This window comes from Anoplophora glabripennis, unplaced genomic scaffold, assembly GCF_000390285.2.
Source record: "Anoplophora glabripennis isolate ALB-LARVAE unplaced genomic scaffold, Agla_2.0 scaffold563, whole genome shotgun sequence".
Classification (NCBI taxonomy): domain Eukaryota; kingdom Metazoa; phylum Arthropoda; class Insecta; order Coleoptera; family Cerambycidae; genus Anoplophora; species Anoplophora glabripennis.
Window position 1 is genome coordinate 243,765 of NW_019417080.1, and position 24,462 is coordinate 268,226.

Sequence of the window (24,462 nt, forward strand, 5' to 3'; positions counted from 1 at the left end):
CACACATTAAAGAGGAAATTATCGTTTATCGCTCGTTCAGTCATTATTTCGCAAAATTGCAAACGACGATCAAAATCGTCTTCATTTAGCTCTTGCACTAGCCGAATCTTATAAGGATGGAATTTGTATTTTTTTAATATTCGTTGGACACTTGTACGACTCACTCCTGTCGCAGTAGCCAATTGCATTGTACTCAGCGTACTATCCATTGCCACTTGCCCCAATACCGCTATTTCCGTAGGTTCATTTAGTACCGGATTTTCAACCTGCCTCTTTTTGTTATGAACGGAGCCAGTTTCGCGAAATTTGGCCACCAATTCGCGAACAATTTTTCCAGACGCATGTTTCTCAGGATGCCGTTGGTTGAACAGTTCGGCGACCCGATTTCCGCATTCATTGTTTTTGAAAAAAAGCTCAATAATTTCTACTCTTTCTGGAATTGAGTACACCATAATTAATCAATTTAAAAGACTCGGCAGTATTGGTACTCTTCAACTACAAGTCACAAGACAGTTATCTAGCAACTTCTTGTGGCCTATCTAAATACGAAACAAAAAGCGGACAATTTTTTGCTCACCAAAATCAGGCTAAAGAATTCGCAAATCAGAAAAAAAAAAAGAATTCTTTTGAAGGAATTTACCAAGCTAATACCGTAAGTTTTGAAGTAAAATTAAATCGATTTTCGCATTTCTCGTCAAAAATATTGTTCGTATTTTCAAAGCTGCATATTTTCTAAAATAATGGATCGATTTTCAAAAACTAAGAATCGATGTATAGAGAATTAAAAGCCCTTTCTAATGGCCCCCCACTTGACCCCTATTCCCAATTAAAAAAATTTGGGGGATGGCACCCCCACTTAGGGGGTTGAAGATTTTGCTATGCTTTTTGCCCCAGAAGTTGTCCCCCTCAAAAGCAAACTTTACCTGTTTTTGGATTTTACCGAAAAGTTCATTACTACCCTGTAATGCCTTGCGGTACGTTTTCGATGGGCTACCCTGTATTTATATAATGTATAATAGGCTTCACTCTTCCCACAACAAATCTATAGCATTCAGAATCCCTGGAATACGGCGCCTATTTAGAAAATGAAACTTACTGTTTTTTTAGGTATAAGTAAACAGCAAACGTAGTAATTTTAATACATATGTAATAACTAAATTATTTCGCACTATTCATGAGTTGCTTAACAAAACTAAAGTTAAATAATTGCCAAAGCAGAGCGATAATTAAAATTTCAAAACGGACATTCACCCAGGACGTGCAAATTAATCCGGATCTAAAATAATGACCAGTATATGTGTATCAGGACAAAACTATATAATGAAGCTAATCTGCTTTGTTAACGTATTTAAACGTACAGGTAAATCCCTTTAATTGGCCATCATTCGTATGCTTGCATATGCACAAAACAAATTCCATTTTTTTTCGCAAACCCAAGTTGTCTAAAAAAGGTTAAAAAAATAATACCAAAAAAAGGGTAAAATTCTTTTTCTAATGTTAAAAAATATTTGTTTTGAAATCAAATTCTGCAGAGTAGCTATGTTGGGGAATTATAAGATTTGATTAGAAATTTATTTTATTTTGTATGAGATCTGATTTTGATTTTTTATATTTTCACGCAAGCAAAATATACATCCGTCCAATGCAAAGAGATTCCAAAATTTAGAGAGGCAAAATGTCCATACTATATTAAGTACTTATATGCTGTGACAAAAATACATATTTTGTAATATTGTCAATAAACATGTATCTATCTATCTATAAAAATTGAATAAACAGCGTTCCACTATTTTTATGAAAATATCGTTTTATCATCTTCCTTAAAAGTTAAAAAAAATTAGACTATGCTATATACAAGTGAAAATGTATTTTGATAATGAAGCTTGGGACGCATACATTTTTTAGGGGATGATTTCTAAGTCTGCATGTAGAACTTTTATGACGAAAAATATTTGCGAAATAAAATTTGGTTTACTAAACCTAAGATCTCGAAAATAGATAGGCTGTATATATATTTTTTTATATTTTCCAAAATTTTCTTTTTTCCTACGGTTACAGTATTATGAAGTTTAGAAAACGGAATGATAGTATTTCAAAATTTCAGGAAGTACGAAAAAATTTTTGTGAAAAAGTTAAAGAGCGTCCCTGAATCATCATCACTGATCTTGCAAATGGGCGTAAACGACAAAAAAAATTGCCCAAAGCGCCTTTTTGAATTAAGCTCTTAGGGTAATAAAAGCATATATACTACAGTGTGGAACAGCCAAATGGAATAAATTCAGTATCTCAATTATTGTGCACATTTATAAAAAATCCTGAGACACATCGATTGTGGATTCTGACATGACATCTTGCAATGTAAAAATTTCATCCCCAAATTCAACCCTCTTCGAGTGGCAGTTGCAACCCCTAAATTTTTAAATGAGAACTAGGAGCTTGAGATACTTCATTTGAAAGGTATTTTCATTGCCTATTCAAAAATGATATGGTTTTAATATTTATTGCAAAGATTAATGGTCTGCTTAACGAAATTTGTTACAACAAACAAAAATATAAAAACAGCGTTTTGTTCTTGCAGGCTGTCAAAAACAATTTCAGTGTTCCTTTTCAACATTTTCAACGAAAAAGAAGATATAAAAACTTATCAAAATTATTCATAGCGGACATTGCCAATTTTATTGAAAAAAAAATAATGGTTGTGGTTAAGTCGGTCACGCCTCAGATGTTGGAAAACGTTAGAAGACATTTTTATTTACGATTAGGATGTGGCCAAGACGTTCAACTAACTAATTTTGATCATCTTCGTTGAAATTAAGTTTTTTGTTTTAGTTTGTTGTAGCGAATTTCGTAAAAATGATGAATTTATTTTTTTACTAATTTTAGCAATAAATATTAAAACCACAATATTTTTTAATAGAGAATGAAAATATTTTTCAAATGAGATATCACAAGCTCTTACTTCCCATTTAAAAATTTAGGGGTTATAACTGCCATACGAAGGGGGTTGAATTTTAGGGATGAAATGTTTACGTTGCAGGATGTTATTTCCACACTATATCACTATTCACCTATATTGGTACAAAATTAGAACTGCGCCATCCAGCAAACATGCCACAAAAAAGTTGATTGTAATGATTTTTCTTTATATTCTTTTCGTGATAAATTACTCAAATTGTAATTTTGATGCTGTGCCTCTTTGCGTGATCAACGACGATATACATATATCAGATGTTTATAATAAAAAATATGTTGCACATGTATATGTAATCCCTTTCAAGATCTCAGGGTCGGTCGACTCTCACATTTTATTATCAAAATAAAACCGCTTTAATTTTCACCAGCCATCACTGGCTCTTTCCTATCCGAACAATAGAATATCAAGCAAGTTATTATGTAAAAATCCGATATGCAAAACGTTTTGCTTTATTTCGATTCTAATACTTACTTTAAAATGGTTCGTAAAACTATATGAAAATAGTCTAATTGTAAGAGCAAAAAAAATACTAGGAAAGGATTTAAAAAAGGTTAACCAAAACCATGAAATATTAATGATTTTATTATGTATTATTTATTGCTTCTCTCTCCTCTTTGAACTCTGTACTAGTACTATACAGTGCATCCAGAAGCGAATGGATCATACTTTGAAGTACCTTGGAGGTAGTTCCTTTGGTAAAAAAAAATACGATTGCACTTCTATAAAATGTTACGGGACTTTCTTATTTAATTTTTTTAGATAACTTTCAAACATACTTAAATGAATTCCGTATGGGTTACTTTTTAATGTAGTTGGACATAAATATGATCTTATTTTTCGACTAAAGCATAGAGAACAATAAGGACACCTTGGTTTTATTTCTTTTTTTTGTGACACGTATTTTGAGAAAATGTATGTATTTTGAAATGTCACTTTATTTACTTAAAAAAAAAATAGGTATATTTTTTCTGTCACTAAATTCATCGTTCGGAGAAAAATGGATTTCCATTCAACCATGTATTTGGGGAGATATACAAGTTTAATTCGACTTAATTTTTTTCACTAAATTTGTAGCTAACTGAAATATTTTTATGTGCTTTAGACGAACTTAATCTTTTAAAAATATTAGTAAAATACCTATTATAAATTATTTTAGGTAAAAAAATAAGCTAACATTCTTATTTAGCTACCCCAAAAATATCTTTAAAAATGATAATTATCTTATCATTAAATAAAAAAAATTCTTTGAAGGAATGTATCTGTTTAAGGAAGCAAAATTGTGATAAGTTAACTTGATCTAAATCGGTTTACACAAGTTACAAAATAAAATATGGTCCATTAACATCCGGATACTAAGTATAATATGCTCTTACAATTAGACACAAAAAATTACATTCATTAGCAGTAAATGATGGTACCGGATAACTGTAAGAAACATTTTAGAATGTATATTATTTTGTTTCGTTTTAAAATGAACACTGATCTTAAATAGGACTACTTATTATACCTACAAAGGAGTATTTTCACTAAAAATCAACACAATGTTATGTTAAAAGGGGTATATCTACACCCAATTATGTTGAGATAAAACACCATTCGTTGAGTAATGTTCAACTCAACTATTTGATAGCTTAATAAATCTTATATTATGCTAACAATAAATAACTTTCAAGTTGAGAGTCATATCTAAGAGTTTGCAGGGGTGGATGGACTGGGGGGAGGGAGGTCTGTATAGTTGATGATGAAAAAAAAAATTTATATCAGAAAACTGAGAGACATTTTTAAACAGAAAATTTCTATCCCTTATTCATTTATTTTACTTAAAAAAGGTTATGCAGTCAAGAAAAATGAGACGTTTAATCCTTATTTCTAATTCTAGACGGTGATTGGCAAATACAAAAAATTCAGACCATTTGGAGAAGGCGATGGCCCCGATCGCAATACAGATTGCAATAAAGATTATTCTAATCATCTTGAAATCATCCCAAATGAAAAAGAAATCAGAATTATCCCTGCAAACTGATAAAACGACAATTTTTCAATCTTCAAATTTTCGTATACATTAAATTACATATTTTTCCGTCAAAACAGTAACTTTTTGCGATATGTGTTCTACAAACGAAGCAGCTATTAAAGGATCGATAAAGTAGCGAAAAACCGTCATATATTATAAAAATTTTAAATTAAAATTCATTACACAAAAATTAATATAAGATCCTTTAGCATGAGAGAAGACTTTTTATTTGTAATAAACGTGAAGTGAACCGCTCCAACTGGCAGCATAAATAGGCCTCATATGCGGTTATATAACATTATTATCTGGTCTGACAGTGCGGTGGATGTCTGTCTACACCGATTGGAGGTTAGTTTGAGGGTTGAAACTCCGCCTAGGATCTCATCTGCCCGCGCTACGCGCATGAGCCACTGTCAGGGGTCGCAGGTACGCCTCCGCAATCATATTTTATATGACGAGGATCCCCTGAATTCTTCCTTCATTATACCTGTTTACACACAATAAGTTAATTTTGTGGGTTAACTTGAAGGGACAATATGCGGCAACTTAAATAGTTAACTCTTATTAGCCATGTTTAAGCATCGAGTCCACTGGTATTACCTAAAACAGGTAAATTCCACGAATATCGTCTGCAATTGGAAAAGGAAACAGCTCTTGCAAATCATCTTTCTTATTTTTTCAGAAACTTTTGCTAAATTATATTTAAGAAAATATTCTAATTAAAAGCAAATAGGTAGGGTTGTAACAACACTGAAGTAGAGATACGGGATACTACACTAGCAGGGACAGGAGGGGTTATAAAAAACAGAAAACAAAATCCATAAGTATCTTTTTTGTCAACGTCACCATAAAATGCTTTACGAACTCATTTCCAGACGAGATACATAATTTTTAAAAACATGAGCGAACCATTACAGTGTCAATGAAATGTTCAACTATATAATATACAGACACCACTTAAAACTGTAGTTTTTTTTAAAAAGTACCGAGCAGTGGGTTACTAACCATATTAAATTGATGATAAATTTGAGAAATAAAGCTAAATATAAAAGAACAAAGAAAAACTTCACTGGGAATACAATTAAAACCTAAAAGAATTGTATTACTTAAGTAATAATAATAAGAAGTGGAAAATAAATAACAGGCTTTAAAAAAGCAACAACTTTAAATTTAACTTAGAAATTAATTCAAATAAACTTAACACAAGTTTTTTAAAGGTAAGTAATTAGTAGTGTTTGTGCTTCGAACTTAGAACATACTTTAATTTTTTTCCTAAATAGTCTTAGGACAAATTTTGAAAATTTATTTAATTTCGATGGGTTAAAAATAAGACATGAAGACAGATTTTGAAAAATTGTTCTATGATGTTCGGAAAAGTATTTACTATTTCCAAAAAATGTTTTATTTCTGTAGAAAATAAAAGATTTAGAAGAAAAATATTAACATTTTAATTTTAAATCTAAACTCACGCAAAAACGGTCCCCGGTGTCATGATGTCTACGTGACGTCACCTCTATGTTTGTCAACAGTAAACTTAAGGTGCTAATATTTTGTGTTGCAAGATTCATTAGTTAAATAAAAATACAAAGTTACCATAATAGTATATGCATCTTATTTACCCTCAAATTGTACTTTGGCATAATAATGGATACACATTATCTTTCCATGAAGAGAACAAGACATCAAAGAAAATCTGACATTAATTATTTCTCCATATTTTATTTGTACTCTAGTTGCAATCAGCTACACCGAAATCGCCCTTTTGAAGTCCTGTTAAATACATTTGTAGCTGTCATCTGCACATAAAACTTCTGGGTTGGTTTTCCTTTTTATACTTAATTTTTAAAAGTCTTCATATTCGTGACACACTTAATTTCAATAATACTGTCTTCACAGATTCCATCAGGCGATCTTGCTATCATGGGATAGTTTTTACAAAGCATTATACCATATTTTTTATTTTTTCCCCACTCTGATACTTACAATTTTCCTCTCGTCATCATCCAACATTCTATCGCATTTCATGGCCTTGTTCCATGGCTAACGTTTCCTGATTATGGTTTTGGTAACACAAAATTAAGCAACTGATAGTTGGAAAAGACAAAATATTTAAACGAAGATAAATACTGCGGATATTGAAGTACAAATGAAACAAAATGGCATTTACCTAATACAAATTATTGAACTGAAATTATTTCAGGAAACAAAATCCCATCTAAGTGCCTTGCTGAAGGTCTCTACTGAAAGCAATTTGGAGTAGAACTATGACGATCAAGATGAAAGGTTGAAGTGTCGAGAAAAGAGTGCAGTGAGTACTGACAATAGATCATTTGCTCCTAACCCACGAAATTAGGAAAGATGAAAAAAATCTTACTTAACTTAAATTTTTAGAACTGAAATTGGCCAACTCCTTGGGGGGGATCATGCTCTTCCTCCTGGCACCTATGGATATGTAAATATAAGATAGATAGGTTGGGAAAAGTAAAAAGTTTAATTATCTATGAGAACAGTTTAGGTTCTTATAAAGGTATTTTTTACAAGCAAAAGATGAATTGGGAAAAATGTAGGTAATTATAACATGGCCAAAAGGGTATTTCAAATCTGTAAACAAATTTCTGAAAAACGAAACTTCGAAAGGGGTATAATATTGATACCTTGTAAGGGTATTGTTAAATATATAAATGAATAAATTAATCTTAGGTTTGGGCATACACAAAACAGTGCAGGGTAAGGGGAATAATTGCAGGAATTGTATCGGAAACACGTGAAGGCACAGAGTATGGAACAAAAATATTTTAACTGCAGGAATAGAGCACACAACTTAATTAGCAAGAATTGCCCTGATTATACGAGACAAAAAATCTATAAAAATATAATGACTTTAGAAAATCCTACTTTTTTGATGCATACAAAAAAAGTACTTAATATCAAGTTCTCACGTAAAACATCTAAGTGATTATCCTCCTATTAAAGTTCACTCAACGATGGAGGATTGCGTTCCTAGTTATTCAAATATGATCATAGATAGGACAACATATCGCAATATAACAAAATCTATTAAAACTAAATCATCAAATTCACGTAATCCGAATATAATAAAAATCATCATGAACGTCGGCCAGTTTGCGTCCAATATCCTCAATTTTTATCACTTCATCTACAGTATAACTGGTAATAGTAACAGACACTAGAAAAAGTTAAAGAAACAGTAAATTTTGTTAATACATACTTATTGCAAAAAGGAAACATTAAAATAAAGACAGATTTATATAAAATCCATTTATTTATAATTAAAAAGGAAATATCTGTATTAGAATGTCATGGTTGCAAATTCAAATAAATATTATACAATTTGACTAATTTTATAAGAACACATGACCTATATACAGGGTGATTCACAACTTATCCAAAAAAATTTGGGAATAGATGCTGCATGAGAAATGGAGTCAATATTGTAAAAAAAAAATTTGTAAAATCCTTATAGTTTCTGAGAAAAAAAATATTGAAGTTATAGCACATTAAACCACTACATAGCTGGACAACTGTAGTATCTAGCATCATTCGCCACGTGGCCTCATCGACTCCGAATACTGAATTCGGATTTTGCAATCGTCGTTGCGATATTTACCTGTTATCTGTGGTTTTTATTATACATTTTTAGTAGTCGGTGTCAAAAATGGGTAGTTAGTATCAAAAATGGTTTGCGTGTACTCGGAGTTGATGGATATCGTTTTAATTTATGGTGAAGCATGTGTGTTATGGTGAAACAAGACATCATTTGTGTTAGTTCGTAGAAAGTGAGTAAGACGGACCCAAATGTGTTTACACGTGAGTGGATAAAATTTTGAACAATTATTGCTGTTGCAGCATCGGGTATGTCAAATGATTTTATTATTTAAAAACACAAATTAATTTTATTAATAATTAATAAAGGCAAAAGCATTTGAATTTGCCGATATAAAATAGGTGCGATAAAATTCTATTTACATATTTCTTTCCTTGCGAAAGTTTTTATCCGTTTTTATCACGCCGCCATACCGGTCGCATTGTGCGAGGTCAGGTTTTACAGTGGACCAGTTTCCAGTGCCGTGCAGAAGTGTATTTTTAAATCAATTTCGAACTGACCTTTTTGATTTTTTCTTTACAAAATTGTATTTGTAAGGGTCCCCTGTACATCCAGAATTTTTTTTTTGATAAGTTCTGAATCACCCTGTACATTTACCCTAAAAGAAATATAGACCAAACCGACTCATGTTTAGTATATAAAAAACTATACAATTTTACAAAATAATAAAACATGAAGATAATAAATTATATGGATCACAGAAAATTAAAAGGGGCCAGGAATATTTTGTCATAGGGTGAAAAATGTGAACTTGAATTCTTTGTTAGCGACAAATTCTAAAAGTTGAATTAAGTAATACCTAACAGAATAAACCTCTTATCGTATAACAATGGAAACAAGCAAGAACAAACAAATTTAAACTGTCAAAAATAACTAAAAAGAAAAGTACTAAGTAATACAGAAGACCAAAACAGATTCTCGAAACGTTAATATCTTTTTGAAGTGCGTGTGTACGTTTTTAGTGTATAAAATTTTTAGTTAGGCAATTTTCATAAAAATTACCCTTGACTGATCCTTTTGTTGTTTGGAAACTTTGTCTAGAGACTAAGCTTAAATGACCAACTTCACTATTATGTGTCTATAATCCAGACGACACTAATTGTAACAAGATTTCGCAGTGTTGCCAATATAAATCGAACTAGAATTTAGTTGCTTACCAAATTTTATTGTTTAAATTTAGTTGGTATCAATTGAGTTTCACGAGTTTCTGGTGGAGGTAAAATAACCTCACTCTAAATAAGATTCGTTTGTTTATTTTTTAATAGTTAAGGGTTATAGAAAACTTAAGGAAAGTGCCATTCGTTCACATTTTTATTTGTTTTGTTTTTTTTTTTACAGCTACATTGATTATAATGAAATCGTCTCCGACTTGCATATCATACATTTTTTATCATTAAAAGAATTGTTTTTTTTTGTTTCCACATTTTACTATGTATATTTTGAATATATAAGAAACATAAATATTGTTTATATATTTTTTTAATTTCCGCATCTACACTACGTCTTGAGTACCTATATTGATTTATATTTTGTATAATTTTTACCAAATATTATTGCTTTTGTTTACATACATTTGCTTTTCTGTTATTATCAGAAAAATTCATTAGTAAACATTTTGTATAGCAATAAGTCTAGAATTTCTGTAAATGAATCTAAATAAAAATCCAACTATTATAAGTCTTTTAATTTGCATTTAATATTACTTTTCCTAAAAAAAAAATGGAGCGGTGTTATCAGCCAGGGGTTGATTGTTTGTTGTGAAATGTGAAATCATTGTCAAACTGCAATTATTGATCCTTCTGATCTATTCATCTGCACTACCCTCTCATTTTTTTCTTCATCGACCTTTTAATTCCTAATACCACACAAATTGTTGTTTTACCTAAGTAAATTAACTATATTAAGATAATCATTAAGGAATATTGCCACGGTAAAAAAAATATACCTTGTGTATTCTTTCTAACCTAAAAAAAAATATTTTGGTGTTGATTGAAATATTCTCTGAATATTTCAGTCAACATTTTTAGTGTTTAATACTTATTGCACCAATTCACTTACCTTTAATAAATCTATTTAGCAAAATAAACTATATAAACAAAATAATACTATTATAACTTGGTAAAAGTTAGTAGTTTAGCAGATGAGATGACTTTTTTTGAATTTAAAATTAGTATTTGTGGTAAATATAATATCGTGATATACAATTAATTTTACGTTACGTTTACATAAAAAAAACAAGAAAAAGGACCACAAAATTTGATATTAAACTGACTTTGGTAAGTAACTAGATATGTTAAGTTGGCAACGCTGCGAAATCTTGTTACAATTAGTGTCGTCTCTATAATCCCCAAGAAACTGAGCAGTAAATTTAAGTTTTTTACTCTTCAGTTATACCTTTTCGAAAAACTTGAAATATAATTCCAATTTTTGGTTTTTAGTTCTTAAAGCCATTTGATTTTGACACTAAAGATTAATAATTTATTAAATCTCTTATCTACTAGTGTTCTTATTTTAATTGACATTGTTTGTTGAAAAATTCTAAACTAGTCAAAGGGATTTCAAACTTTCGAAGGTAAAAAAAATATTGTAGACAAAAAAAATTAAAAATCAAATATTTTTTCTTTATTTTTTTCACAGGTGGCATAAAATAAAGAAAAAAAAACGAAAACTATGACACAAACAAATACTTTCTAACAATAATTAAGTAGCAGCGATAAATAAATATACTAGCACTACTAACCTTCGCCAGAATTACCAGTTAGGTATTCCTTAAAAAAATTACTACTGGTTAATGGTAATATCAGTTAAAAATATTACAATTTGATGAGTTGACTTATTTGTATTTGTCATGTTTTCTATTATTTAATGAAAATCTGAACTTACGTAGATAAGAACTATTTAACTCTAATTAATAAGAGAATTAATTGAAATATGCAGATAACCTATACGGAAAGGATTAAAAAATAATAATTCAATCTCCTTAAAAACTATAAATCGAAAATTTTAAGTGTTTATTGAGATGATAAAAAATAGTATAAATAGCATCATCAATGTGCGTTTTGCCATAATTAACATTAAATAAACAAACTGTAGTTTTTGCTTCATTATTTAATGGCAGTGCCTCTCTGAAGAAGCTTTGTTACCTATCTTCTATTATACGTAAATATTATATTTACAGGAAGGGCCAATGAAAACGAAGCCGCTTACTAATTCATACGACAAGGCAAAACCTGGTCAATTTTATTTTGGAAGAGGGTGTTTTGGAAGCGAATATCACCTAAAAGACATTTCAATCCTCCACTTAATAATAAAAGTTTTAATAAACCTAAAACTACTTACCAAATAATAGGTATAGGTAATACTCGTAAATGTCGGATATGATTATCTACACACAAAGATGAAAATTTTCTTCAAAATATTGTAGCACGCGATGAAACATTTAGGAAATTATTTAATGACATTCTTTAGTAAGTCTGCTAATGAGTCTGGCTGTGATTGTGATACAACAGTTTTACTTTTTAAGTGAGTGAAATCCGGCAAATGTGCTGAACATTTATTTGGTCCATATGTCTCTTCGTACAATCTATTAGTTCAAGAACCTTTAATTCAAATGCCTATATCATCGTAAATCGACGTCATTAAGTAACTTTCAAAAAGCTTCAGATTGAGCGCCAGTTGTGTGAAAAGATTTTTTTCATTGTATGAAAAAAACGAGTGACGATGGTAAATAGGATTATATAAATGACCGGGATATTCAAGGACTTACTATAGACAACTTACAAAGTAAAATTTGTATATCACAATCTAACTCATCAGAACAACATAACCAATGCCATCAATTAACTTTCAGAACTCGCAGGTAAGTTGAAGATGGTGATTTACAGTAGGTTAATTGTTAACTGTAATCAGGAACTAGAGAATTTATTTTAGAATTGTTATAGTAAACCTAAAACCTTAAAACTCACTGTCTTCCAAACTAATTGACTTGATGTCAAAAACAAATCAACTGGTGTGCAGAAAACTGAAGTGTCAAATTTGTGGTTATTTATACATACCCTTCATAAATGTTTACAAGCCACCTTACTGCCGAGCTTAGGCAATCCAACGTTGTACAATTGGTACTGGTAATGAAAATTCCCTAAATTTTAGCGTCACTAATATTAATGGTTAGTTTACAATGAACAATGACAAACCGTTACGTCAACGCTTGAAATAATGCGATCGCTGATTGGTTGAATAGTATTTCGTGAAAAATGACGCCAATCACAGTCGATGAAACATAATGTTGGATGCATTTTAATGTGATCTTGACCTTTTTGTTTTAACAATTTTTAATTTTGCCGAAACTTAGTTTAAAATGAAGGAAATAAAATTACTGTTCCAAACAAAATTTTTGGTCACGTGGCTTGCAATTATTTATGAAGGCTCTGTATCAAGAGATTGCCGCCCAAAACAATATCGATTCATTTTTTAAAAGTTGTTGAGGTTGTTTTAAATTACATACTTTTATTATTAGTTTTGTATTTTATGTTTTATGCTAAGTATTCTGGTTATATTTTACCATTTCATTGTTAAAGGAAGGCGATTTGAAAGATCAGTCGTTAACATTCAGAAAAAGATTATTCAATTTTAGTGGCTGATTATGATGTTATGTCACTAAAACATAAAATAATTTCTTTCAATATATTTGATTTCAGTTTTTCACCTAGGCTCTATTATTACTGAAACATTATTGTGAGTATTTACAATTATTTATATTTTTAGTAGAAGTGCTAGAATTAAAAATAATACATCACAATCTTTGGGTGATGTTCTAATTTCCAGCTAAGTAGCTGCCGGCTCATCTGGACCGACAAAATCGTGAAACCAGTTGCAAAGGTTAAAAGCATTAGTGGATTCGGATGAGCTAAAGCCAAGGGGTTGAGGTCGGATGAAATCTATGTGGGGGTGTGTCCGCAAAGCAATCCCACCCCTGATGCGGTTGGAGGGGCTGAAATGATGAGCACCAGAACAAGTATACACCTTGTTTGTGTCAGTTATATTATTGCCGGAGATAACAAACTCAGATCTAAAAACTTACGGCTTCATTTGCACTAATACACTCTGTGTCCTGTGGGTGAAGGTAGTGGACAATATCTTCCGCCAGCGTCACGTGAAGGCGGTTCTTTGAGTGATACTTAAAACAATAAAGGAAAAACTGTTCTATTTTGATTGTTTATACTAATTCCGTAAGTTCATTTTTCTGTGCCAGAAACTGTTTTCATGAATGGTACAATAACTTCTCTCATGAGTATAGGTGAGTTTATTGAATATTACTTGGGATTTTCTTGATGAAACGGTCAACACTTTTTTTATTCGTTAAATATCTACTTATGTGATTAGTAATAGTAGACAACCGTATCTCAAATGCAGAAAATGCCTTATTAATTTTGTTAAAAATATATTGAAAATCTGCGAGGATTCCAATGTTCAGTTCTTTTTCTTATTTATTCCAGTAACAAGAAGAAGAAATAGATTATTTTCACTGAATTGGTAAATACAGTGAAAATAATCTTTTAAAGCTAATTGTGAATTAGCTTTAAAAAATATATTAATTTTTGTGTTAGTATTGTTTAACCAGTTTAATTCTTTAACACTTTCCAATTATGCAGTATGCAAACAAATTTTACTGTTATTAACAAATTTTATACTATAATAAAGAATTTTTGATACAAATTTTATCATCAGATACGAAAATAAAAATATATTAGAACTTCTCCGACGGATCAGAAGTTCTTAAGCAAAAGGATTTGCAGAAAATTGCTTATACACAAGTAAAAATATGTTATGGACTTAAAGAATATTTCCAGTCCAGTTTTCATATTTAAATGGAAATATGATATCTTCTTAGTATATCACTACGGTGATTTTATCTCCAACAGCAAATTTAACAAAAAACAGTCTAACCGTAATGTAATAATAAGCGTAAAATTTTAATGTATTGCTAAGTCAAGGTATCTTTGTTGTAAAATGTTTTAATCCATTTCCTTTGAAGAGTTATATACAGTCCCTATAATCCAAACATTCATAACACTTCTTGTTCGTGATTTAGCATTATTTACAAAATTTGGTATTACTTGGTTTATTTTCTTTCTATAATTCTTTTTAATACCTTTATTAATTATTGGAAATATTGTATAGCAATTAGGAATTAAAATTTCACAAAACTGAAATAAAATTGTAATGTTAAATACTTTTGTATCTCCTAAATATCGATGAATTTGCAAAAATGTAATGTAAAAAATATACTTCTTTACTCACTTCCCATATGTATCCACTTTATTCATCTTGAAAACTCGAATTTGTCAGATTAGCCACTAAAGAGTCAACCCACTTCAACATTCTCCATTCCATTTCGCAGTATACGAGTAACTTATGTTTTGTTTCAGTCATCATAATGTAGCAAGTAAAATTTGGTACATACATCTATCTAATCAAACATCCATAAAATATGTTACATCATTATAACTATCCAACTTCTCTAAGTCACTTCTTGAGTTATCATCACCTGGATGACCAGAATACCAATGAAAATGACCACACATCTGGCGGATTGTGTGAAGATCTAACTCAAGAGGAAGATTCCAGATGTAGGAGTAATTCATCTGCAACTAACAATAAATCGTTCACAATTGCCGCGATACTAGGTCTAAAGAACGACGGTAAGGATTTAGGTGAGAATATATTTACACAAAAGTTGAAACAGAAAATAATAATTGATACTGCTTATAAAATATATGTTTTCGAATATGATGATATTGATGATGTATGTTTAACGGTATTCGTGCGCCATTTTTAAAATTGTACTTACTAAAATATTGCATAGGTTTGATAGATTCATCTCTGCAACTAATAAAAATCTTAAAATCTAAAAAGATAAAGTAATTCATCTACCATGAAATCATAATCTTTTTCATATCCATGTATTTCAGTTATTAAATGGGTTTTAAATTAGTTAATTTTATCCCATAAATTTTAATTTGAATTTCAAATTACAGGAATTGCAGAATTTCTCAATTAATTAAAGAGTTGTAACATTGTACATATTATGTTGATATATTAAAGTACGTTACCGTTAGGAGAATAGTTATTCGTACTTTTAACGTTTCATTTTTACGATATTATATTCTTTAGCTGCCAAACTACATTAAGACTAACGTTTTATTGACAAGAAATTGCACTTTCAGTAAGACAATTATAGAACAAGTTAACCTTTAAGTGAGGAAGGGTAATGCTAAACTAGAGCAACTTCCTAATTTTTTTTTGCATTGAAACATCACGGAGAACATGTAAATATCAGAAAATGTACCTTTTCTGTTTTGTCCAGCAAATTTGTAAAGATACTCAGCAATTGTGAATAATGCATGTGTTAATAGTTTTCTACAATAATTCTACGTGGTGTGATTATGTTTATAGTACCGTACGCGATTTTCTGTATGTTCAACGGGCGCGCAAAATTCAAGAAATGTAAAATAAACATATGAGGTAAAAATATGCTTTTTTTCCTTATTTTGAATGTATGTCAGTTGTATTAGTCCCTGAAGAAAATTATATAACTGATACAGTGAAGAGATACTTTTTCTAACTTGCTTATATTTTCAAAAATGCTGGTCAAAAAATTGCGCATATAAATGCCCCCTTTAAAATAAATTGCATTATTCCAGGGCACTAATAATAAATAAAATAAGAAAAATCATTTTCAAATATCATTCACGTTTCTGAAATCATACTTGCAAATTCTGAAGTTTAATTAACGTTTTCTGAAAATGACTATTCTGAAATAAAAATTAATGTCTCTTGAAATAAAGTTAATACTTAATATGAAATTGAGATGTCTTTTCCTAAAATTAAATTGACCGTTTTTGACATAAATCTGAGAAAAATGTAGGTAGTGAAACAAAAAATATTTAAGACGATATATAGAATTGTAAATCCTCATGTAAGAAGGGTATAAGATCCAATATGTAAATTGTTCATAAAAAGAAGATATTTTTGTTTGCCGTCATTTATCTGAATAGGTAACTGAATTTGAGTGAAATATCCGTATAAATAATAATGCCGTTTCCAAAATATCATATACAACGGTATATGGACATGTGTTACTTATTTCTCTTATTACATATAATTTTAATTTTAAAATTTACTTTAGTTTGAAAATAATAGTCATAACGTTTTTCCATATACAAAGGTATTAGACATATATGAGCTTATTATTTACAAAAATAAGTAAATAAAATGGGCAGGATAAATATAAGGTTAAAAAAAACAACACATGTAGGGGAAGAGTGGGATAAGTGACATGTAATTTATTTCTTTCTTGCACCAGTCTAACAGGCGAAAAGTTATTTTATTTTATAGTATGGTTTCTAAGACTACAGGTTTCATGTATTACCTATATCATGGTTTATCTATATCATGTTTACATATATCTGCAATAATTTTGAGATTGGGTTGAGTCCACAATTTTTAATTTTGAAATTAAAGATATATACTTATTTCCATCTTACACCAGAGTTTTCGCCTACTAGTTCACTGTTATTCACAGAGCTTTTACTTACGACATTGTTCTCAATACTTCATTCTTTTTAAAAGAATTTTTGAGAATTTAGTCACTATATTTTTTTCATTTTATTTTAACTCTACATGTAATTAGTTTTTAATAAATTAACTTTAGAACATTTAAAAAAAACTAAATTGATAGTGAAAGAGAAAGAAACTTTTTACTTATACAAATAAATCCAATGTTAGAATATTTGAATATTCTGTACAATTTAAACTTTTCTTCTTCAGTTAGAAAATATTCTCAGAGATCACGGAGATTTTCCTCTTATTTTGTACATGTAATTTTACGGAGCTATAAATTACCTTCACTAATTTCACAAAAAAATGCATTGTGCTTGTATAGCTACTAAATGTTCGTATCGATTTAGCTAATTCGGCGTCCGATTTGAGCGTGGTGAATCTGTCTGTGCATCCAGGAGGAACCGATAGAGCCCTGGTGTCAGGTTGCAGCAGGTTGCAGCTTCCGGTACATCGGCATAGTTCTTCAGCGGTAGCCGTGACAGGCCATTACTCTGTTGGACATGGATGCCCGCCGTCCAGACAAACCAGTAAGTATTACATATATCACTACAAGGTGGTCATTTCGGTAGGTGCCTAGACATAAACCGGAAAAAGAATAAGAAATTAATTCGTTCTCTTAATGTGTACGTTGTAATAAACACGGTGAAAACATATTCGTTCATATGGAATTAAGATTAATATTTTCATTTCAAGATATCATTCATTCTAAAAAAATCATGCTCCCGAATACATGATCAACAATTTTCGACTGAAGAAGGCGAACAAATTCGTTCGGTGGTGTTCATTAGCACACTAAGAGAATGGATTTATCTAGTACTGTTGTCCATTGCATGTATGTCTTAAGGACAAATATCTACGAGTATTACATTGGATTGTCTACCACATTTTATAGAAAGCTGTTAATTTATTATTAGCTCTAGTATTTCTAGTATTTTCAATTTATTTTAAAGGTATTAAAAGCTAATCCAAATAAATTCAAAAATTTTGCTACTCAAAAGTTGTCTAATCTCATGGACAAAATTCCTATCTCAAAATATTGCACGAAACAACTGCTCTATGGGCTATATGAACTAACTAAATAGCATTGAATTACACCAGCAATATCTAGTAAACAGTTAGTAAGTAATAATGAAGTATCACAAATAAAAATTAAAAGCGGCATGTTTAAATATTAATACAAAAACACGTATGTGATACTACAATTAATAAAGAATGCAATTATTCTAAGAAATATATTTTTTTATAATATTACTCTAGACAAAGACCAATTTGCAAACAGGGCTATCTTGAAACTGGAATCTAGAATCGTTTGGAGGGTAGCTTAGTATACCGAGCTACAGCACTTAGGCCCCACTGGACCATTTGTGTATCCTCCCAGTGAAAGATCAGCTCTCCTGAGCCGTCAACCAGCCTATCAAAGAGAAAAAGGTGATGACGTTGCTCAGGGGGATCTCTCTAATGTAGACCATAGAAGGCCACCGTCTCGTTGACGAGACACCAGTGCACTCGCAGAGTACATGGAAAACTGTCTCGTCTTCCTGCTCACAACCTCTACAGAGGGGTATTTCGCACTTTCTCATATTGTATAGGTGTTTCCTTAGCCAGCAGTGTCCGGTCTGAATACCCATCACCAGGCGAAGGCTTACCCTAGACATAGTCAGGTATTTGTTGGCTGTGTTTTTGCTGGCGTATCCTAAGAACTCCTTAGCCAATTGACAGCTGTTTATTTCATCCCACCGTGTTCTAAACTCTTTGTGGGTGTTTTCCTTAATCATTTCAAAAGTGCTGACAGCGAGAGCACCTAGAGGGACTGGGTCCAAATATAGTACGACCCGTGCCCTCCCAGCTAGCTTGTCAGCTTTTTTATTGCCATTGCACCGGTCGTGTCCCTTAACAAAGCATACAGATATGCTGTTGGTAGCTGCGGCTACCACCAGCGCTTGGTGGCATTCCCATACCGATCTTCCGATTATGCAAGATCAGTACTGATTGTCTACTATCTGTGTAGATTCTAATACTTTCGCCCGTTATCTGCCTATGGGCAATTTCTTCAGCAGCTATGATTATACCTTCTAGTTCTTCTTGTATCACGGTGGCACGTACATCTATAGCCCACTCAGTGAAGATGTTAATTACACCAACACTGGCGGTCTCCTTCTAGATTTTGATGTGTACTGTGTAGGGTCTGTCAAACACAAACTGAGGAGAAATGCTATCAGTGTCTGCCTGCAGAAGAGGCATCTTCCTGACGGCCTCATTCCATAGGCGACATCTGACTTCTCCACATCCTAAATTTGGTTTAACATCAACGTTCTTGAAGCAAAGCATTGTCAGAGCCACTTCCTTTAGATAAATATCTAAGGGTGACAGACATAGCATCATTTCCATTGCTAACGTTGGTGTTGTTCGCATAGCTCCTGTAACGCTTAGGCAAGCTATTCTTTGCACCTGGCTGAGCTTCTGTTTAACTGCTGTTTGTTGGGTTTTTGGCCACCAGACAACAGCTCCGTAGGCCAACATTGGTCTCACTATAACATTGTACAGCTACATGATTACCAGGGCTATCATAGAAATTGCAAACAGAATTAGTAAATATTAATACAGCAAATTATATGTTAAAAGACACAAAAGTTTCAGAAAAAGTGAAATTTGTTTAACTTGGTATAGAAGAACATTGTTAAAGTTTTTATGGACTGCCCCAATATTATAAAGGAGGATGGTATTTCGAGTTGTTGTGCCGTGGTCTATATACCTGGTCGCCGCCATTTACCGACTTACGTTGTACTTTCTTAATCTTAGCTAGGAATCTTTGACCTGCCCCTGTTGTTCTCGGGCTAGGTTCTGTGAGGGCGAACTCTCTGTCAGAACTTCTAGGTACCCCTGATATTGATTTTGGTTTTTACCGTTGGTTGTAATACTACTACGGACGAAACACTGGTGGTCCTGTATTGCGTATTGGCTTCTGTAAGCTGTCGCATCCAAGTTCCTGCCGTTCTTCACCGTCGATATCTTCAGTATAATTTAGCAATAGCTTTACGAATAAGAATTGAGGAATAACAATCTGAAAAACCATGGTGTTTTAAGTATGATGGGATACATTTACAAATTTCGTCGTAAAGTCTGACATCAGTGGTACACAAAAGTGTACACTGTAGTTACTGGTACTTTTTAAAATTAATCTGTATGCACTTCCGTCAACGAAAGGTTTCTTCTTTTATACAGGGTGTTCCACCGAAGAGGTGTTCTTCTGTAACTCTGCAACTATAAAATTTATTAAAAAAATATTTGTAATAAAAGTTGCCTGGAATCATGTGGGCCATGTAAAGAAAATATTTTTAGCTTTACAGGGTTTTCCATTTCGCGTGGGCGCTACATATCTTTGTTATTTTAAATGAAACACCCTGTATATTATTGCATTTTTGAATTCTTCGGTTAATATTAAATGTATATGGTGTTTAAAACTTACCGATTTCGAGATAATCAGTTGTTTTTGAAAAAAATTAACAATTTCAGCTCTCTAACTGAGGCTAGATAGCCCTCTACCGTAAGAGTTAGAAACCTGCAGTTTTCACAGTTCGTTTTGGCATAAATTACTCTATCTTGTCATCTATGGGCAAAAGGTGTACGTTATTCAGACTCGGAAATACTGAGTGCTACATTTAATAATCTTACGAGTTGAAAAGCTTTTTTTTTAAGTCCGAAAAAGTAGCTATGTAACAGCGTCAAAAAGGCCTTGCAAAACCACTTTTCTCTCACATTTTATCAGGTCTGGGACTGACAGTGTCAATGTTTACTGGCATGTTTAAAAATAGTTTGACCAACAAAAGTAAACCACTAACAACTAAAACAAAACGCAAAACGAAACAAACAAACTCGGAACACTACAAGGAGAAGAATACTTAGACCGCTGATTTATATCAATTGCCCGAAGTGTCCTCCATTTTGATTAATACACAAACGAATTCGGTTTTTAAAAGACTGTTCAACATTGGGCAGCTTGTCTGGCGTAATTTCTTGAAATGCTACTGTAATGCGCTGCCACATATCTTCCGCGGTAGTTGGAGATGTAACGTAAACTTTGCTTTTTATAAATCCCCATAAAAAGAAGTCGCAACTTGTCATATACGGACACCTTGAAGGCCAACTCGCTGGTCCCCCGCGCCCAATCCATCTGTTGGGAAAAGTTTCATGTAAAAACTGACGAACCGCAGAGGTATTGTGAGGTGGAGCACCATCAATGTTGCATCCACATTCTTCGAAGTGTAGCGAAACGAATCTTCTAGAGTGTTTGTTAAAAAGTTTAAATAAACTGCTCCAGTTAGATGCTGGTCAAAAAGAATGGCCCAATGATATGGGTTCCCAAAATTGCATCCCACACGATCAAAGACCATCGTTGGCTATGGATTGTCCGGAATTGGTGAAGACTTACTGTGTCATAATAATGGCAATTATGACTATTAACGAAACCATTTTTATGAAAAGTAGCCTCATCGGAGAACATGACCCGTTTGTACTAATATAATTACAAGGCCTTCTTGACGCTGTTACATAGGTACTTTTTCGGATTTTAGAAAAGAACCTAATTTTTCTGGAAAACTGTTAGATATAAGTATGAACAACCTTATATCAGTCGAAAGGGCATTCAATTTTGCATTCACCCATGACAATTAAAATGGGTGTAGTGCTTACTACATTCTATATTAGAATAAATTTTTCATTAATTATGAAAAGATACTATTAGTATTATTATTATTGTTAGTTCCTGAGAAATATTCTTGGAAATTTAATACAATGTAATAGATCTATAACATTATTTTTATAAATTTTTATAGATAGTTTTATCTACAATTTAAATCTAACGTCTCTTGCAGTAAGGGGAAGTTTAAAACACGTGTCATCCAACGTGTTACAAAATAAAAAGAGTTGTAAAAGCAAGCGAGTGAGGACGATTTTCACCCCTGAACAGCTGGAACGGTTGGAAGCCGAATTCGAGAGACAACAGTACATGGTGGGGCCCGAACGACTTTATTTGGCACACACCCTGCAGTTGACTGAGGCACAAGTAAGTTTTGTTTACTTATTTATTGTATCTTTTATTTCTCGTTTTTATAAATAAAAGGATGTACGCTGCAATTTGGAAATAATTTAAATAAAGGATATACAAAATATAGGTAAATACTGTATTCATCTCACAATTACATAGTTCCAAAAGTTTACATGTACTTACAAATTTATAGAACGGATCACATTTAATACTCGCCTAATAAATTATTCTAGAAATTGTCACAATTAAAATTAACAGACGAAACATTCAAAGTATTCATTGTTTTAAAGACTAAAAATTATCTAAAAGTATCTTTGCAAATACTTCATAGAAATTGAACAGTGGCGGATGTACTGGAGAACATAACCACTAATATAATTTTGGAAATACCGTTATACAGGGTGTCTGGTAAGTATATGGCATACTCTCGGGAGTGTATAGGGGAGGTCAAAGTAACCCTAGTTTGTCATAAAAAAACTTTTCCTAACGTGCCCCTTATTGGCTAGGAATCTTTGACCTGCCCCTGTTGTTCTCGGGCTAGGTTCTGTGAGGGCGAACTCTCTGTCAGAACTTCTAGGTACCCCTGATATTGATTTTGGATTTTACCGTTGGTTGTAATACTACTACGGACGGAACACTGGTGGTCTTGTATTGCGTATTGGCTTCTGTAAGCCGTCGCATCCAAGTTCCTGCCGTTCTTCACCGTCGATATCTTCAGTATAATTTAGCAATAGCTTTACGAATAAGAATTGAGGAATAACAATCTGAAAAACCATGGTGTTTTAAGTATGATGGGATACATTTACAAATTTCGTCGTAAAGTCTGACATCAGTGGTACACAAAAGTGTACACTGTAGTTACTGGTACTTTTTAAAATTAATCTGTATGCACTTCCGTCAACGAAAGGTTTCTTCTTTTATACAGGGTGTTCCACCGAAGAGGTGTTCTTCTGTAACTCTGCAACTATAAAATTTATTAAAAAAATATTTGTAATAAAAGTTGCCTGGAATCATGTGGGCCATGTAAAGAAAATATTTTTAGCTTTACAGGGTTTTCCATTTCGCGTGGGCGCTACATATCTTTGTTATTTTAAATGAAACACCCTGTATATTATTGCATTTTTGAATTCTTCGGTTAATATTAAATGTATATGGTGTTTAAAACTTACCGATTTCGAGATAATCAGTTGTTTTTGAAAAAAATTAACAATTTCAGCTCTCTAACTGAGGCTAGATAGCCCTCTACCGTAAGAGTTAGAAACCTGCAGTTTTCACAGTTCGTTTTGGCATAAATTACTCTATCTTGTCATCTATGGGCAAAAGGTGTACGTTATTCAGACTCGGAAATACTGAGTGCTACATTTAATAATCTTACGAGTTGAAAAGCTTTTTTTTTAAGTCCGAAAAAGTAGCTATGTAACAGCGTCAAAAAGGCCTTGCAAAACCACTTTTCTCTCACATTTTATCAGGTCTGGGACTGACAGTGTCAATGTTTACTGGCATGTTTAAAAATAGTTTGACCAACAAAAGTAAATCACTAACAACTAAAACAAAACGCAAAACGAAACAAACAAACTCGGAACATTACAAGGAGAAGAATACTTAGACCGCTGATTTATATCAATTGCCCGAAGTGTCCTCCATTTTGATTAATACACAAACGAATTCGGTTTTTAAAAGACTGTTCAACATTGGGCAGCTTGTCTGGCGTAATTTCTTGAAATGCTACTGTAATGCGCTGCCACATATCTTCCGCGGTAGTTGGAGATGTAACGTAAACTTTGCTTTTTATAAATCCCCATAAAAAGAAGTCGCAACTTGTCATATCTGGACACCTCGAAGGCCAACTCACTGGTCCCCCACACCCAATCCATCTGTTGGGAAAAGTTTCATGTAAAAACTGACGAATCGCAGCGATATTGTGAGGTTGCATCAATGTTGCATCCACATTCTTTGAAGTGTAGCTAAAGGAATACCGCCTAACAAATCTTCTAGAATGTTTGTTAAAAAGTTTAAATAAACTGCTCCAGTTAGATGCTGGTCAAAAGGAATGGCCCAATGATATGGGTTCCCAAAATTGCATCCCACACGTTCAAAGACCATCGTTGGCTATGGATTGTCCGAAATTGGTGAGGATTTACTGTGTCATAATAATGACAATTATGACCGCTATATGAACTAAC

At 32.0% G+C, this 24,462-nt stretch overlaps 1 protein-coding gene across 1 annotated transcript in view; it reads left to right on the plus strand.

Annotated features, from left to right (window-relative positions):
• Window positions 1-15,103: 15,103 nt before the first annotated feature.
• LOC108911408 (T-cell leukemia homeobox protein 1) overlaps window positions 15,104-24,462 on the plus strand; it is a 12,024-nt gene continuing 2,665 nt past the window's right edge. Inside the window, exons 1-3 of the mRNA XM_018716341.1 lie at window positions 15,104-15,326; window positions 17,583-17,762; window positions 22,107-22,297. Of these exons, the coding sequence (XP_018571857.1) occupies window positions 15,104-15,326; window positions 17,583-17,762; window positions 22,107-22,297 (594 nt within the window). The remainder of the gene's footprint in view (window positions 15,327-17,582; window positions 17,763-22,106; window positions 22,298-24,462) is intronic.